This window comes from Poecilia reticulata, chromosome 15, assembly GCF_904066995.2.
Source record: "Poecilia reticulata chromosome 15, P_reticulata-male-v2, whole genome shotgun sequence".
NCBI classification, from domain to species: domain Eukaryota; kingdom Metazoa; phylum Chordata; class Actinopteri; order Cyprinodontiformes; family Poeciliidae; genus Poecilia; species Poecilia reticulata.
In genome coordinates, this window is record NC_088844.1 from 5,344,271 (window position 1) to 5,362,279 (window position 18,009).

Below are 18,009 nucleotides of genomic sequence, written 5' to 3' on the forward strand. Positions count from 1 at the left end.
TATGCACTTTTATAAATAACTTCCAATACCGATATCTGAGGTTTAGTGTCGGCCGATATGATCCAATACAGAAAAACATCTGAATTAACTTAAAAAGTTTCTTTTTTAAAGAAAAAAGAAAAGAAAACAGAAAAGTACTGAATTACAAATTCATTTGAAAACTCTGCACCAGAACAGCACATTTAAATGCACTAATGGCTTCACCAGTTTGGTCAAACATCTAACAAACAGAGTCATTGCAATAAGAAGTATAACAGCCAATAAAAAATAAATAATAAAGAAGCAAAATGACAAAGTGATAGACTGACTGCCTCGGTCAAACATGTAATAATAAACTGCAACAAACTTTATTTCAAACGGTTCAGAAAGTGCAATTAAAAATTCTAAATATAATGTAAAACAAATAAAATAAAATGCAAAGTCACTCAGAACACAAAGCATGAAATTATACTGAATAGATCTGCCGTTGTGGATTGGGTACATTGTCAGGATACCAAATATAAAATGTTCAATGTCAGGACTGATACAGATGTTAATATTGGATCGGTGTATCTCTAGTAATTTATCATAAAGCAGAGCCAATATTCACTGATGACCCTGAAACAATGCAAGTCCCATCCATCAAAGTTTCCAACTTAGAGAATTATAGCAGTGACCGTGTCACAATGAGCAATAAATCAATTCATTGCATGATAAATTAAAACAAATGCAAAGTTTTCATTAAGACAACAGTACTTAATAATGCGACGCTCTCCTTTAAATTCACTGAAAAGCCACCATTTTGAGAAGCATTGCAAAGTCAACTTTGCCCTACCTGCCACTTTAGCCTCTTTTCCCTGTCTTACGCTGAATGATTATTATTTTTTGAAATGCAATTTTGGCCCCTGGTGCTTCATGAATCTGTTTTAAACATTATCGTTTCATTTGTTTTATTTATTTAGGATATTTGAAATGTTTCCAGTTCGACTGATAGATATTCTTTAGAAAGGTACATGTTTTTAATTTTTGAGTGTGTTTAGTTGCATTAATAAGACATTAATATTATTATTTATATTATTATCACTATGTTAGTCGAGTATGTTCTCAAAATAACAATTACCATTTAGTAAAATAAGTTCTGGGACAATTTACCATCCAGCAAAATGTGTTAGTGTGACAGGCCTGTACAGCAGCCTCTGCTCTGGCGTCACTGGGAGCCAACTGAGGAGAAAGTGAAGCTGTTCATCATGCAGACACGCCGCAGAGAGCCAGACGTCTGAGTACAAAGACCAGACACAGATGTCACAGGGATGTGAAGTTCTTGGCACATAATATAACAATCCGTTCTTAATATTGTCCCTCCTGGTGAATGTCGGAGTCCTCCTCATGTGTTTAGGTTTCCTCCTCCACGTGCTGCTAACGGTCCAAGTTTTTATTTCTCCAACTTGGACCTGTCTGATAATCTACAGGTCCTCACTGACATAACAGCTGCTAGCTGTGCTCTGCACAAAGCCGCCATTTATGGAGGAAATGTGAAAAGAAAAGTTAGAAGAAACTGAGATTAAATTTGTTATGTTTGAACCAAGTAAGCAGGGAACATGTGAAAAAGGTCCTTTTGAGTGTTCCCTGTGTTAAAATGCAAAGTGATACTGATATCCAATACGATCCGATACAGAAAAACAGCTGAACTGTTTTTTTTTAAGAATACATAAATGTACTGAATTACATTTATTTGATAACTCTGCACCAGTGCTTCTCACTTAAATACATCATTAGCTTCAGAAGCTTGGTCAAACATGTAAAAATAACTTTAATTTGTTCAGTCAGCGCTATTATGAGTAGAACAGCCAATGTAACAAAAATAATACAGAAACTGAAACTGACAGACTCAATAGGTTGACTAACTTGGTCAAACATGCAACAATAAATTACAACAAACGTTTTTTTCAAATGGTTCATAAAATGCAGTTAGCTATTCTAAATGCAATGTAAAACAAATAATACAGCATGATGTTGCCACAAGCACAAAGCATAGAATTAGACTGAATAGGACTGAATAACCGTTATGGGCACATTATCGCTACAATTTTTTTTAATACCGGGGCCGGTACAGCTATTCATTTCGGATAAGTTAATCTCCAATGATTTGGATCACTTTCTTTCAAAGCGCTTGCTAATATTTAGCCAAGATTAATAAACTAATTAAAAGCTGAATCGAGAGCAGTAAAGTCGGCATTTTGGTCAAATTCTCTCACTAGATGTCATTCTACTTATTATAGAAGTTTGATTGCAAAAACACTAATTGTACATTTTTCCTTGTAAGAAAGTTATTCCAATAATAATTGTACCTTGATCTGTAAATAAAAATCTGTCAGCATCAGCCACCTGCGCGGTTAGAGGGGCCGCATAAAATCAGACACCTGAGTTAAAGCATATTCATGTTTTCAAATGGTCTAGTCAAAGTCCAAATTTAATAAAGTCTTAAATTTAATAAATAATCTGTGGCAAGACTTGAAAACTGATGTTCACAGGTGTTGGAGGAAAAAAAACTGCATCTAAAACTTTTATTGGGTGAATAATAATGGACTCCACATTTTTTATGATTTCATTTGTAAGAAAAAAAGAAAAAAGAAAAAAAATCTAAAAGTTTGTGGTTATAATGTGACGAAACAAAAATTGTCAGGGGGTGCAAATACATTTGCAATATTTTTGTGTATCTGGTTCCCTGTAAATCTGACAGCCAATTATTTACCGCCTCCTGATTCGTCTGGAAACCACATTAGTTTCTCTGTTCTGGGTGCCCAACTTCTTTTATCATACAGTTAATTTTTTTTCCCAAACCTTCAACAACCCTCCTATAAATTTGTGGCCCACAATGTGACGCAAAAAGTTTAATTGACCCTTTAAAGTCTTCTGCTCAGCACCAGGGTCATATGAGAAAGCTCTATAATGTTAAGTCTGACTTTGTTTTTATGGTAAACACCCTGAGAGAGAGAGAGAGAGAGAGAGAGAGAGAGAGAGAGAGAGAGAGAGAGAGAGAGAGAGAGAGAGAGAGAGAGAGAGAGAGAGAGAGAGAGAGAGAGAGAGAGAGAGACGGAGAGAGACGGAGAGAGACGGAGAGAGAGAGAGAGAGCTGAGGATCAGCTTCACGTCTTTGGGGTTAGTTTAGTACTCCTGGTTGCCATTCCTCACTGTAATTTCATCACTCATAGCTGGCAGTCCTCTGGACTCCCAGAAACACGCGGGTCAGGTGTCAGGTACCACGGTTACCTTTGAACAGAACCGCTCCAAGGCTATTTGAGGCCCTAAGCAGAATTTGATTTGGGGCCCTTCCAACTACAATAAAAAACTCAGCAACTCGCCTAACAGCATCCATGCTAATGCAATCGGCAAGATGATGAAAAAGTTCTTGTTCTATTGGCAGATAAACCTATGGAAAAAAAAAATCTTGTATTAAGTTAAATAATCTGGCAATGGAACTAGCAGTTTTTCATCAATATTAAGGAATTATTTACTTAAAACAAGCTTCTGTATCTTGCTAAAAAAATTACTTGTAAGTTAGTTTTCTCTTATTTAAAGTGTGCTAATATATTTGCTCTAGAAATTAGGCCAAAATTACTTGGTAAGATTTTGTGTTTTTGCAGTGTAAATCTGCCTTATGGCAAAATTAGAGCTAGATTGAATTCAGCTCTGTTGTTTGTTGATATGTATGTTGTTGTTTCATCTACAGCCTCTCTCTCTCTCTCTCTCTCACACACACACACACACACACCCCCACACACACGCACACACACACACCCCACACACACACACACACACGCATACCCACACACACACACACAAACAGACACACACGTCCAGGCTTACAGGTTCCCTTAAACAGACCACACTATCATTTTAAAAACCATAAGCCAAGACCAACCAAAGCCCACCTCTTTTTACTGGGATAATAATGTTGTAAGAATAAGAATGCAAGGAAAAATTCTCTGCACTTGTTTTTACTTTAGACGTAAACATCCGACAGAATAAAGATAAACGTGAAGATATTTTTTACATATCTGAGACAGAAATAAAACGTTCTTATCTAAGCTCTGTACAGGATCGACCAGCCAGACTGACAAGTGTTCTTGATAATCATTTTAGTTTGCTTTCATAAAACACCAACATTCCAGTCAGGCAGAAACTGGGCCACCCTACTGATGAGCAACAATCAGCTAATCTACAGTTGTTCAAAGAGAAAATTTCAATTAAAATTACTTTAGAATCAACTTTTCATTTTTGGTTTTTATTTCTCCAACTTGGATTAGTTTTAGCCCCAAAATGGGCTTTTAATGTTACTTTAACTGTAATTATAACAGAAGCTGGTTCAGACTGGTAAATGACTGTATTTTCAAAGTGGAAAATTTAAAAAATTTTAAAAAATAAATAAAAGATTTTAGCTCCTTAGTAAATCGGTATCCGAGGGTCAGGGCCGTGCAGAGATCACTAAAGGGGCAGGTGATCAAAACAAAAAAAAAGGGGCACATCTAACCGCATTTTAGGACAGAATATTAACAAAGCCACACAGCTTTCAGAGTTTAATAAACAATGATAAATTACAAAATTGTGAGATATTCAATCAAAGCTAAGGGAAATCTCTGTACAGACCGTACAACTATGCATATGTAAGATATTTTATTAGTAATTTCTTTCTGCAGGTCATTTTTGTTATAGAAAATTATTGCAATATTCAAACCTGCAATTTAACAAGATATGTAAATCAGAGCTAGACCACCATACATATTTTGTCTTTACAGAATTACACTATTAAAAATATAAACAAGGGCACAATGCAACATTTTACTGTACTGTAATCTATAAAAAAAAAGAGCTGCCCATTTGCTGCAGTGGTGATGAAGATGGTCCATTCAGCTGCTTTAACGTTGAACTGCAGAAAAAAGAAAAAAACAAAAGCAAAAATTTAATTGTTAATGCATGTCACCATGAGAAAAGCCTACTGTGTTTTGCTTATAAAAACTTTTTAAACATTTAAATCACACATTTTTGTCTCATGAAATGAATTTTTTTTGCAAAACAAACTTATTTGCGCATGTCAGAAATCTTTTCTTAATATTCTAAGTTTTTGTTTGACTCAAAGTTTTGCTTGTGATTCTCACATGACGTCGTGGGCAAAAGATTTCTGATGTGTGCAAATAAAAGTTTATGTTTGGCAAATAACTTTTTAATTTCACAAGACAAAAATTTGTTATTTAATTTTTTAAAAAGTTTTTTAAACAAAACGATTTGTTTTTAAAAAAGAAATCATTACAATTCCAAAAGTTTTGATTACAATTTTATTTTACTTAACTGAGGTTAGTTTTTTTTCTCTCCATTGAATAATTGGGGGAAAAATGTAACTGCCTACTCTGCGAACCAGACCCTAAACTTAAAGTCTGGGTTGAGTTTTTTCCCCTTCATTAATGGCACACTTTTATTACATACATTATATCTATCATGGTAATTCAGGGTGAGTTATTTTTAATTCTAAATGAATATCTTTGTTGGACTTTTATTCAAGTGCTATTCTCCTTCAAGATACATTTACCTAACGCTAGAATAAATGCAATGTACATTATGCAGCAAAGGAAATTAGAAGACATATTCATTATGGAGATGATCGGTTTTGGACGGGGTTTTGTGCCTCGTACACAGGGAAGAAGCTTTTAGTTATCTTGCTTTGCTAGCAATGTTAGCTAGCAGCTAGCTAATAGCACAACAACAACAGCCTAATGTCTACATGATAAAAATACTGAATCGATAGATAAGAAGAGTTTTTCCTCACCTGGCTGTCTTCTCCCGCTCAGTAGTTCTTCAGAGAAAGGCAGACGCAGAGGCCTGTCAGTGTATTTCATTACCTCTCTGCTTAAACCGCTACTCAGTGCTGAAGCAGAAACGATACGTTCAACGTTTTCCGTCATCTGACAAGTAGCAAGTCTACTCCACTTTATTCACCAAAAGGTTTTCGCTTTTATTCACCAAAAACTGTTCTGTAATCTGGAACGTTCGCTACGTTGAGCTCCAGTTAGCCGCCTTATCTCACTGCGCGAGAGGCAACTGCGTCATGCGTCACGGGCAAAAAGTCAAAGGTAACATGGTGACCGGAGGGCTTATTATGTTATACAAAAAATAAAATAAAATAAAATAAAAAATAATAATAATTTTAGTACATGTTATGTGTCAGAAGAGGGCTTAGAAAATAATAATACCAAAAAAAAAAAAAATTTGACCAAAAGGGCTCTTGGTGGCAAGGAGCAAAAGGGGCAGGTGCTCAAGCACCCCCTACCCCCTGCACGTGCCTGCCGAGGGTGAAAATTAGCATTTCTCTCATTACTCTTTGACAAATTATTGTTGCCAAGCTCCTGTTTATAGTTGTAATAGTAACAATGATTCATAGCTTCTGATTCATCAGCTGAATAAAGGTCTGCTTCACTTACAGGACAGATGATGCATTCAGGCTCCTGTTTTTTTCTATTTTACTTAAAACACTTGTTCAATCATCCAGGTCCTTTAGAGCAGCAGCATGTTTCCTGTTATAAAGTCAGGACAACAATCAAGGAAATAATGGATGGTTTTCAAAATGCCCATAAAAGTTGATTTACTTCAGTCAGGTTCATTATTACTTTCGTTTTGAGATCCAAATGAAAAAAAGAAAAAAATCTAATCCATTGTTTCCAGGGCCTGAGTCATGCGGATTGTTACTGTGAGTTGAATGTCTGCCTGGTTTCTCTTAGTGTTTTTGCTCAGGTTTTTGTTTTCTGGCTGTTTATGGATCAGAATGTGAAGCTCGTGTCCCATAAATCTGCCTACAGAAATTATGCAGAAGTCAGACACTATGTTAAAACACAAAGACTTATGGAAGATTGTAAGCAATCACCGTAAAAATCAGTTTGTCTCAGCTGGTTCACACACACTTCTCACCAACCAAAGGCTCTGTCGTTGATCCCAGTGGATGTAAAGCAGAGACCATTGAAATGTCTTAAAACTCTACACATTTTCACGCCTAATCTGACAGTAAACATCTACTGATGGCTTTCCGAATACTAACTGCTTTCTGGGGGAGGGGAGGCGAAAGGTTTTGCTTTACATTGTTATTTCTGAAGTATGTCTCCTAAAACAGAAATAAAATCTTCTTGTGTTTCCCCTGATGGTTTTCCGGGCGATAATCAGCTGCTTTGTTTGCGTATGCCTCGTCCCGGCTCTGCGCATGCCTCGTCCCGGCTCTGCGCTTTTTTAGCGCTTCGCAAAGTTGACAGAATGGCCGACTCCCGGTTCCTTCTTCATATTTTAATGGAGGTTCTGAATTCAATCAGGCGGACAGTTTCAGTTCGGAGTCCGCGTAAAGTCAGCCTATCTCAACTGTTTGCGTAAAAGCCCAGTGCGCACCTATGTGCGGCAGAATGATAAGGAGTCCAACCCTAAGACGCTTGATTGGATCCTTTTCCTCGCACTTTTCCCTCTAATTAGCGCAGCAGCCTGGCCGCAAACAGCGCGGAGCTTCTATTTCCAACCTGACTGTTCCCCCGCAGTAGCAGCAGCAGGAATCAGCTCAACTCCTCTGCCTTCATGTTGGCTGGACTTACTGGAAAAATGTTCCAGTGTGTGAAAAGTTCACTCTGCAGCAGCAGCTGCTGCTGCGCTTACAGTTACCACCCCGTCACGGGTTTCAGCGCAACGCGGAGAGAAAAGTTCCCTGAGCTCCCCACAGCACGTCCTGCCAGCTGAGCCGAACCGAACCAGGCCGACAGCGGACGGGTGCCTACCTGTTAGGAGGACGGCTGGCAGCAGAACGCTGTAGACCAGCCAGACGATCACCTGGAGATCCATGTCTCTGTGTGTGTGAATGTGTCTGAGATCAGGGCTCAGAGTGTGGCACAACCCGTCCTATTGTCTCCATTTGGACCGACGGTTTCAGCAGGACAGCTGGTCCAAACGTCCCATCAGACACGAAACCGAGAAGAGCTCCAGCATTGTTCAGTAAAAGGTCCGCCGATCTTCCGTCTTTCCTGATCTTTTTTTTTTTTTTTTCGGGGCGTTTTCAGCCGCAAACCATGTGCCAACAGCGCATCCGCTGCTTTTTTTTTTTTTTTGCGCCTTGGAGGGAGGAAGAAAAGTTTGAGAGCGCGGCTCCTGTCGGTCAGGCCGGGGCTGGAGGAGCTCAGCTCAAAGTGGAAAATGTGATTCACAGAACAGAGTCTGAGCTGAGGGGCGTTCATAGAGGAGCTATTCTCCACTGAGCTGCTGCTGCCGCCACTGCTGGTCACCTCCCTGTTTTAACCAAACAGTCACACTCAGCCAGTCTGTCAGTTAGTAACAGCTGGAGGTGTGTGCGTGTGTGTGTGTGTGTGTGCGCGGGGGGTCGGGAGGGAGGAGGGGCGCTTCACTGCGCTCTGCCACTTTATTATTTGGGGCTATAACATCTGTCCTGATGCCACAACGTGTCTGCCACACCTGACGTCAAAAAGCCACGTTATGTGTGTTTACAGCGCCCCCTTATGGACAGAGAGGGTATGTGAGCCAGTTGGGACGACTCTCAAACTCTGTATGCATTTCATTCAAATCATTAAATACTGTATATCATTGTGCTTTAAGGTTTGTAACCGGTAACAGACGTCTCACACATCATTGTGAGTTGTATGCAAAAGCTGAATGGCCTCCTTTAAGCGTACGGAGAAACAATCACCTGATGATCTTGATTTATAAATCTCTACTCGGCTTGGCTCCAGCATAGATAGATCTGTTATTTCCCATTCTTTACGAACAACATTTTTCTTTTGTATGTTCCACGCTTCCGAACTCAAAAAGGGAAGCAAGCTTCCAGTGTGATGGCTCCTACAGCCTGGAATCAGCTCCAGTCTGAAATCAAGATGTCACACAGCAAATCCAGGAGGCCCAGATTAACTCTGTCAGCTTTGATTTCAACACTTTTAAAGTGTCTATATGGGTGTTAATTTAACTCTTTTTGGAGAGTTAGTACCTTAACTCTTATAAAGTGTCAAATATCAAATCTGCTGGAGTTAATAATTTAACACTTACTAACACTAATTCGGTGTTAGATCTTAATATTAACTCTCACAGAGTACTTCTTTAACTTCTTAAGAGTTATTTGTAATTAATATTAAATAGGTACTTTGTTTTGAACTTTTAAAAATAATTTGGAAAATAAACATGTAATACAGAGGCAATGATTTTCTCAAATGCATTTATTTCAAAACGTGCACCATAATTACAAAACATATTACAACGTGGAATAATGTGCACGTTTCACATGTCACTTTCATTCACATATTGCTTATTAAACGGTCTGACATATCAGCTGTGCAATACAAAATGCAGTATGCTTAACATATTTTTCTTCAATACCATATGCATGAAATTGTTCAAAGTACAAGGTGGAGAAAGTAAAGCCTGTATCAATGCAATGCAGTTTATGTAATATGAGAGAGTACATTTTCTTTTAACAGGTAGATGTACATTACATAACAGACCAACCTGATATTCAGATCCATTAGTCTCTGGATCATAACAAACAAAAAACATAACAATGAGAAATGGAACGAAGGAATACATTTTTACTACAACTCTACCAACAAGCCTCAATTACAGAAATGTAGATTTTCAGAGATATTAACACTTACATAATCATTTTTGGAGCTTGAATCTTCGAAGAATCCATGGAGGGATCGGGAGGGAGAGGTTAGGCTGACGACTGGCGATTCATCCGCAACCAGACTGGTTATAATACAAAAAGGCAATAAAAGGATTAAAACATGCTGCAAAACGTATAAAGACACAACAGCGGGAATAATGCTCTCAACATGAAAAAGCCTTTTACATTTTTCAAAGGAAAAAAAAAAATCGATCAGAAAGATAATCTGACCAATATGCGTAAACGTTCAACATCATGATAAAACATACTTCAGATTATTACGGATCTGTTCAAGTTAGCCAATAATTTGACTGAATGTTCACCGGCTTGATTTTTTTCCACACTTATACTCCGCTAACATTCGGCATGCTAAGCTAAATATGCTAACACCGAGCCGTGTGGCCGTCTGTCATACAGGTTGAGCTCAACTCAAAATAATAGTTATAAACCATCTAAGAAAAAAAAACTTACCAAGCACAGTAAATAACTCAGACATGTGGAAAGTAAATAGTCCTGAAATGACTTGGCTTCTGTCGCTTCGCTTTGGTGGGGATCTGTGATTCTGGGGCGGAGTCAGTGAATTAACTCCTTCAGTGTTATAAGCTGCTGTAGGAGTTCAGAGTTAAGAAGTAAAGAGTTATTGATTCTATTTTAACACCTCTAGATTTGATACGAAACACTTTGTTTTAACACTGGATTTTAACTACTAATAATATACACCCCAGAGTTACATAAACAGAATGTGACCCTATTAGAGTAAAATTAACTCTGCTTTTGCAAAGTCTACTAACAGCAAAACATTTAACACTTTTGAATTTGCTGTGCAGAATTGATTTCACTGGACTTACTTCGAGCGATTCTTAAAAATAGGCAACGAGATGTTACCAAACAGAGTCACTGTTTTGAAATGATTTTCTACTGTTTTACACTTGTGCATATGTATTAATTAATTTTATTTGGTAACCAGGTTACTGTGTATTGTAAACTTCTGCCCAGGTCCCTCTTGAAAATGAGATCTGGATCTCAACGGGGTTTACCTGGTTAAATAAAGGAAATTAAAAAAAATGTAACTGATGCTGATGCTAAAATGCTGAAGCAGAGCCAAACTGAAAAGATAAAGTTTTTCTTTAAGATAATAAAGTTATTTGTAATTAATAATGCACTAAAACTACTTTGCCTATGGGGGGATTACATAGTAACAATGTGAACTTGAATAACCTTTTAACAGGCATGATGTTGTTAGGTTTGATTATCAGGCCATCCACACTGAGTGAGCCTGCTCTAGACTGAGACGGCTTCTGCTGTTGTTGACAACAATGACTAAATCATTCGTCTTCATTTCAATGGTTGAAGCAATCAGTGTTGATTAAGTACCTCTCTTTCTTTCAACTCCCTTCAATAAAAACGTCAGTATCGAAAGCTTCCATACAAACACCTGGGCATAGTCCAGTTATTTCACAAAGAAAGCTCTACACATACTGCTGGACCTGCTCTGCCATGTTGCATATTTATACTGAGAGTCCGGTAGAAATTATAGGTATTTTGTCAAACAAAATACATGTATTCATATTTATTTGTGAACAATTTCCCAAATATCACAAGAACAATTGCTGAAATAGCCATATTCTGTTAACGGGAACCAAACTTAGCTGTTTTTTATAATATTTCAGATGGAATGAGAGTTGTGAGACACGAGCTGATAAACAGATTCATTCATTGATTCCTTGTTGTTTCGTCCTCGAAGAGGAGATGTGGAGATGGAAACTATTCGAGCATCACACCATTTCTTGTCTGATGTACAGGGAGCGTTTCCCCAGAAGGCTGTGGGCCTGTGTTGTTCTGCTGTAGATTGATAACAAAAACCATTTTCAAATTAACTCAGTTCAGTTTGTCTCTACAGCACCAATTCACAACAAATGTCATCACCAGGCACTTTACAAAAATCATCTCAATTCAGTTGCACATACATTCCAATTGGTTATCAAACAGCATGCTCAGTTAATTGTTCAAAAATACAAAAATAAAATCAACACACAGACACAATACCCCAAAGCATTTGTGGGGATATCTGGTGATTTTAATCATGACTCATCCTCTTCAACACTGTCAATGTCTCACCAGTTTGACTTTGGGTTTGTTTTATGCTGATGTCAACGATTCATATGTCTCCAAACCAAGACCTCCTAGGAAAATCAGATCACAATCTTGTATTTCTCTGCTCTGAATATAAAAGAAAGGTCGCAGGAAGCAGAAGAAGCCCAACAGCTGTTTTGAAGTAACTGATTGGACTTCTCTTTGCCAGTCACATAGAGAGCTCTATAAAAAAAACTCTAAAATTCTACAATAACTTTCACTATGTACAATAACTCTTGTAATTTTAATTAGTATGAGTTAAAGCAGCATTTAATTTCTCTTTGAGATTAGTGAAGTACTTTTAATTGGAAGTAAATTCGAATTTGATGACATTCTAACTGGTTTAGTTATTAATTTTTGCATGCCGTGTCAGTTACATACTGACGCTCATATGTACCGAGTGTAAAGTAGCACAGTGTGCGCATGCGTCAAGAGGAGGGCAGAATGGGGGTGTGGCTTTTACTGATTTCGCGCGAAAATTCCACTCTCCTTCCTCCGCAGCCTATAATATACGGCTGTGCTGCTGGTGTGTTTGCGGGTTCTGCAGCGGGGACACCAACATGTCTCAGGTTAGGGTCACCGACTTCTTCTGTCAGAGGAAGAAAGGAGAGGCGAGGGTCCCAGGAAAACAGCGCAGCGGCAGAGGAAGCGTGAGAAGCTTCTCGGCCAGCAGCTTCCACCATGGAAACAAAGAGTCCACTCTCTGCTGCTCCCCGGTCCGTGAGGAGTTTGTCCGGGTTGTAGACGAGGCAGCGGGGCTGAGTAATGACCTGCAGTCCGCCTCCAGCAGACCCGACACCGACCCGGCCAGTCCCCGGACTCCCAAAAGGAGCTCGGCCGAGGCAGAATTCGACCTCGGAGCTGCAGTGTTCTCAGACACGGTTGAGCACTCCTCGGTCAAAAGGAGACGGCAAGCCGGAAGGGCCAGAGAGGCTGAGGCGAACACGACTGAGAAAACTACAAGGAGGACAGCCAGGAAGAAGCTCGTCCTACCCGAGGACACACCACAGGTAAGCGGGGGAGAATAATCCGGTTCTCCATCCATTCTAGGAGTGATTGCAGAACATTTTAATCTTATTAAAATTAATAACGTTTTTAACCCAAAAATAAACCTGGTCAGTCCTTGATGATGATGATAATGATGATGACTTTATTTTCAAAGTGCTTTCAAGCAAAATAAGAAAATAAGACAAAATCAAATGGTGCAGAAAAAAAACAGATAAAACACAAAGAGCGCAATAAAACGAGGAGGTTTGTCCAAATATTTCTTGCTGATGAACTTTCTGCTTGTTTAGGTGTTTTGATAATTTATTAATAACATGTTTATTAATGTGAGCATTAACAAACGTGATAATCACAGCCAGGGGTGTGAATAATTCAGGGATGTATATGACCTTGACCGGACCTCACCCTGTCCACCAGGCTTTCTGTAAGGATGACATCACAGCGCTCAGGTCTCGCCTCCAGATGATCAGGCAGCAGGCGGAGGACATCGCCACCTCCACCTCTCCAGCAGCTTCTGGCCATGCAGCCGGGGGCCCCCCTACCTCAGGGCCCAGGGCCCTACCTGCATCTGGGACCAAGGCCGTACTCGCCTCAGGGGCCAGGGCATCCAGCTTCTCTGTGGCCAGGGCCAGAGAGCTGGCCGCTAAGGCCCAGAGGAGGAAGGAGGAGAGGGAAGAGGGTGAAGTCAAGCTGAGCCAGGTTCCACCTCCAGCTCTGGCTCCACTTCCAGCTCCTGACGGGTAAGTTAACGCAGCAGAGAACACCATGAGCCCCGGCTCATGAGTTAACGCAGCAGAGAACACCATGAGCCCCGGCTCATGAGTTAACGCAGCAGAGAACACCATGAGCCCCGGCTCATGAGTTAACGCAGCAGAGAACACCATGAGCCCCGGCTCATGAGTTAACGCAGCAGAGAACACCATGAGCCCCGGCTCCAGAACACGTTGCTACATCCGATGTTCTTTTTTCTGTCTTCCCTCCTGAAGCGGGGCAGAGCAGACAGCAGAGCAGCCGGCGTACCAGCGGTACCACACCCTGGCCCAAGACACGCCCCCTGGCCTGTCCCTGCCTTACCAGTACAAGATCCTGGCAGAGATGTTCCGCAGCATGGACACGGTGGTCGCCATGCTGTACAACCGCTCGGAGACGGCCACCTTTGCTAAGATCAAGCAAGGAGTGCAGGACATGATGCACAGGTAGGAGGAGGTCCTGTAGAGGGTCGCCACGCTGCACAGCGCCATGCCGACTATGGGTCATGTACAAAAAAAATAAATATCGCTATAAAGTTTAATATTTTTAGCAGAAAGTAAAACCCATCTAGATCTATTGCACATGCAGTGAAATATTTCAAGCCCTTATTTGTTTTATATTTTTGTGACAATTCTGTCTCAGTAATAATAAAAAAGCAAAACGTGATCTGAGAAAGTTAGAATATTACTAGATGTCAATAAAAAAAATCTTTTAATCAGAAATGTCAGTTTTCTGAAAAGACAATATCCCAGAGATTTTCCATAGGATTCCTACCACACTTTTTCCTTCCACTCAGCTTTCTATGTATATACTTGCAAACAGTTCTGCATAATCTAGCAGTTACATAACATTAGGACTTCACTGTTGCATGACATCTATATGTTTAAAAGGCTTTTTGAAAATTGATATCTAACTTCCTGAGACATTGCATTTTGGGGGAGAGGAGGGGGGTTCATTATCTTTGAGTCATAATAATCCAAATTATAACAAATAATGGTTTCAAATAATTGAAAATGTGTGTAGCAAGTTTTCATAGTTTCTGAAATAAAAGAATATTAGTGTTGTTTTTTTTTAGATGTAGCTGTGAGGGCACTGATTGGCTGCTGGTTGTCTGACTGCTGCTGTTCTTTCAGGAGGTTTGAGGAGAGCCATGTCGGTCAGATCAAGACGGTGTTTCCTGCAGCGTTCTCCTTCAGGCAGCAGAAAAACATCCCAACGTTCAACAGCAACGTCAGCAGAGGAAGCTACCAGCTCACCGTGGAGCCCGTCCTCAGCTCCGGTTGGTCCGACTGCTTCTGTCACTGCAGGGCTTCCCACTGTCCACCCAGAACCAACCCAGAATACAGACAGATTCAGTTACAGTCCGGTTCTGTCAGAACTATAGCCCAGTAGCATCAGCTTCCTTCAGCGGTCGTGTCCAGAACAACAGAGATGCAGCCTCACACACACACACACACACTAATCACACCATACAGTGTGGAGCCCTCTAACATTTTCTTCTATTTTCTTTTTAACGTTTTCTTTTTAAAGGGGCGTTGTTGTGTAAAACCGACTTCTTTGACCTTCAAATCATGTGATGCTCAAAGACATACCTTGAGTGTTGCTTTGATTATTTATTTATTTATTTTATGCATGTTTGAGAACTCCTTTAATCCCCATGGCAACCATTCACCTGTCCAAAACACCTGGGTGGACCTAGCTCGCCTTTGAGCCGGAGCTCCTCCCCTAAGCTGCAGTTTCCAAGCTTCTGCCTGCTGAAATTGTTACATGAGCTACTTATCAGTGCAATGCTGGTAAAAACCTGGTTAAAGGGTTAATAATAGTGGAGCCATGTTGTGATGACTTCTTCAAGACAGAATTCCAGAAAGAACAGGAGTTTTAAAGAGACAGAGGTAAAATTTAATGGCGTTAAATTATGAAGTCAAATTCCTCTTAGGTCGTCTTTGTACACAATTTTTATTACCACTGAAGGAAACATGTTTATTTGACCACAATAAAATCATTATGTGGCTTGAAAACTCATGACACTGCCCCTTTAAGGTGGAATGTGTTGATTTTTCAGCCTCTACATGTGTCCAGCAGCTGGTCTAACTCCTGGTCTCCTTGTCCATCTGTCCTCAGACCAGAATGATGTTAGACCTGTGCTGTCCGCCTCCCATCTCCTGGAGAGAAGACGCGTCTTTCAACATAACCTGATCTCTGTTGTCAAACAGCATCACAAGGTGAGCTGCTGGTTCTGGACTCTGTCGTTCAGGACCGTCCAGCAGAGGTGTACTGGTTGTCGTGACCTCTGAACTCTCCGCAGGCCTTCCTGTCCTCACTGGTGCCCCCCGTCTCTGTCCCGGAAGACGAGCTGACCCGCTGGCATCCCCGCTTCAACGTGGACACTGTCCCCGCCATCCAGGTGGGCTTGCTGCCTCCGCCCCCCCACACGGAGAAAGTGTCCACAGCCCGGGAGGTTCTGGAGAAGGCCCGGTCCCTCATCATGCCCAAGGTGCGCCGCCAGAGGCCCTCGATAACCACGACCTGGTTGGGTTCAACGTTGACCTTTTAACTTTTAACGTACTCTTCTTCTCTCGCCATCAGATGGAGAAGGCTCTGGTCTCTCTGACCCGGAACGCAGATGACGCAGACGGAACCAAACCAGTAGGTTCCCAGAACCCAGCAGTCGCTCAGCCTCCAGTTCCTGCTGCAGACCCGGTGCCATCCTCCCTGAGGGGCGTGTCCCAGTCCCTACTGGACAGGGTGGGTGACCCGGCGGCCCGTCCAGACCTGCTCCCGTTCCTTTGGCCCGCTCTCTTACGGTTCCTGTCTTCCTCTTACAGATCCGCGCCAAAGAGGCGCAGAAGCTCCAGGCGGCCATGACCCGGAACCCGGCCCAGGAGGAGCGGCTGCTGATGCTGACCCGGCTGGGCGAGCTGGCCCGGATCCTACGGAATGTGTTTGTTGCAGAGAAGAAGGCGTCGCTGGTCATGGAGGTGGCGTGCAGCCGCATGGTGGCCAGCTACAGATCAGCTCTGAGTCTAGGTGGGTTCCGGCGCCGGTTCTAGTTCCGTCAGTTAGTCCTAAAGTGACCAGTGACTGTGAGGTGCTAACTGGGACGCATTCAGAGTGAGTTTACTGTCCTGACCTGACCGACTGTCCTTTGTCTCCAATCAAAAGGTGCAATGGAGAAGCACATCCGTCTCCTGGCTGAAGTGGCTCCTGATTGGCTGAGCATTCATCCCATCAGGAAGGATTTCTACCTGAAGCTGAACAAGATGATGGAGCTCAACGTCATTCTGGACAAACTCAACCACAGACTCAGAGAGGAGGAGCGACTCTGACAAGACTCAACATTCTGCCTCCGGATATAAACTGCTGATTTCTTGAGAGTTTCTCAGATTGCAACATGAAGATGATCTCAGTTGGAGAGACGACACTTTTTCTAAACCTCATGATGTGAAAACGCAGCCTGGTTCTGGTGTCCAACCTCCTGCGTTGGAGAAAGATTTTTGTTTTTTTTAAATTCTCTGAAGGAGGAATGTTGGTTTGCTGACTTAGGATCAAGTGAAATCAGGTGTGCTGCATGTTTCCATTAGTGCCGTTGAGCCTACTGTCATCCTCACACACACTGTGTGTTGTAAAGTGTCATGTTACCAGTTTGTTACACAGTACAGGCTCAAGTTCCAGTTAAATGTGTGAAATAGCCAGTGGTCCCAGTGTGTTCCTGTGACCTCATGGTGTAGCCATTTAGCTTCCCTTCAGTCTGAGCTTCCTGCTCTCTGATTGGCTAACACCTGTACACAGCAGCATCACTATTGAGGTGCTTTTGAGTAAATAAACGCATTAAAAAGTTGATTTCTTTCAATAATTCTGTTAAAAACCTGGCCTCATATGTTTATTACCCACAGCTTGATGTAAGTTTATTAAAACATTTGAGCCACTGGGCAATTACAGGTGTTTTACACAATGAAGAAAAATGAAATAAAACCAACATTAAAGGAAATAGATGGAAGAGTTTTTGAAACTTCATGATGATCCAGTTATTAATCCAAAGCAACTCTATAAACAGGAGGGATATTGACCTTTATTTAAAGACACTCGGTGTTTAAGCTGTTTTGCGGTTTACTGGACGTTCCAGATTTTTGGTGCATAAAAGCTGATTGTTGCTACTCCATGTTAGGTTCTGGTTCTGGGGATGCACAAGCAGAACCAGAACCAAAAGGTTCTGGTTCTGCAACAACAATAGGTCATTAATGTGAAGACACTGTTGTGACTAAAGATAAACACATGGATCAGTTTCTCTAGATCTCGCTGAGACATTAGTCCTTTAATCCTGGAGATGTTCTTCTGGTGATGGAAGGCCGACTTTGTAGCTGTCTTTATGTGGCTCTGGAGGTTCAAGTCTGAGTCCATCATTTCACCCAGAGTTCGGACCTGATTAGTTTCTAGCTTGTAATAACTGAAGCGATGTG

At 41.1% G+C, this 18,009-nt stretch overlaps 2 protein-coding genes and 1 long non-coding RNA gene across 4 annotated transcripts in view; 1 reads left to right on the forward strand and 2 right to left on the reverse strand.

Moving 5' to 3' along the window:
• The window catches only part of piezo1 (piezo type mechanosensitive ion channel component 1 (Er blood group)), an 85,743-nt gene extending 77,382 nt beyond the window's left edge, over positions 1-8,361 (reverse strand). For both annotated transcript variants that reach the window (XM_017309158.2, XM_008429141.3), the window contains exon 1: positions 7,779-8,361. In XM_017309158.2, the coding sequence (XP_017164647.2) occupies positions 7,779-7,842 (64 nt within the window). In that variant the 5' untranslated portion in view covers positions 7,843-8,361. The remainder of the gene's footprint in view (positions 1-7,778) is intronic.
• An 842-nt stretch (positions 8,362-9,203) lies between these two features.
• On the reverse strand, positions 9,204-10,261 carry LOC145555221 (uncharacterized). Its single transcript, XR_014091321.1, has 2 exons — positions 10,136-10,261; positions 9,204-9,747 (listed from the first exon to the last, which is right to left on the reverse strand). It is a non-coding gene; the product is annotated as an uncharacterized LOC145555221 (long non-coding RNA).
• A 2,008-nt stretch (positions 10,262-12,269) lies between these two features.
• Positions 12,270-17,392, forward strand: cdt1 (chromatin licensing and DNA replication factor 1). The gene is made up of 9 exons (XM_008429142.3): positions 12,270-12,807; positions 13,220-13,542; positions 13,789-13,998; positions 14,686-14,831; positions 15,674-15,774; positions 15,858-16,046; positions 16,139-16,297; positions 16,378-16,579; positions 16,715-17,392. Exons 1-9 carry the CDS (start codon positions 12,358-12,360, stop codon positions 16,876-16,878), a joined length of 1,944 nt encoding a protein of 647 aa, XP_008427364.2. The 5' UTR covers positions 12,270-12,357; the 3' UTR covers positions 16,879-17,392.
• Positions 17,393-18,009: the final 617 nt, after the last annotated feature.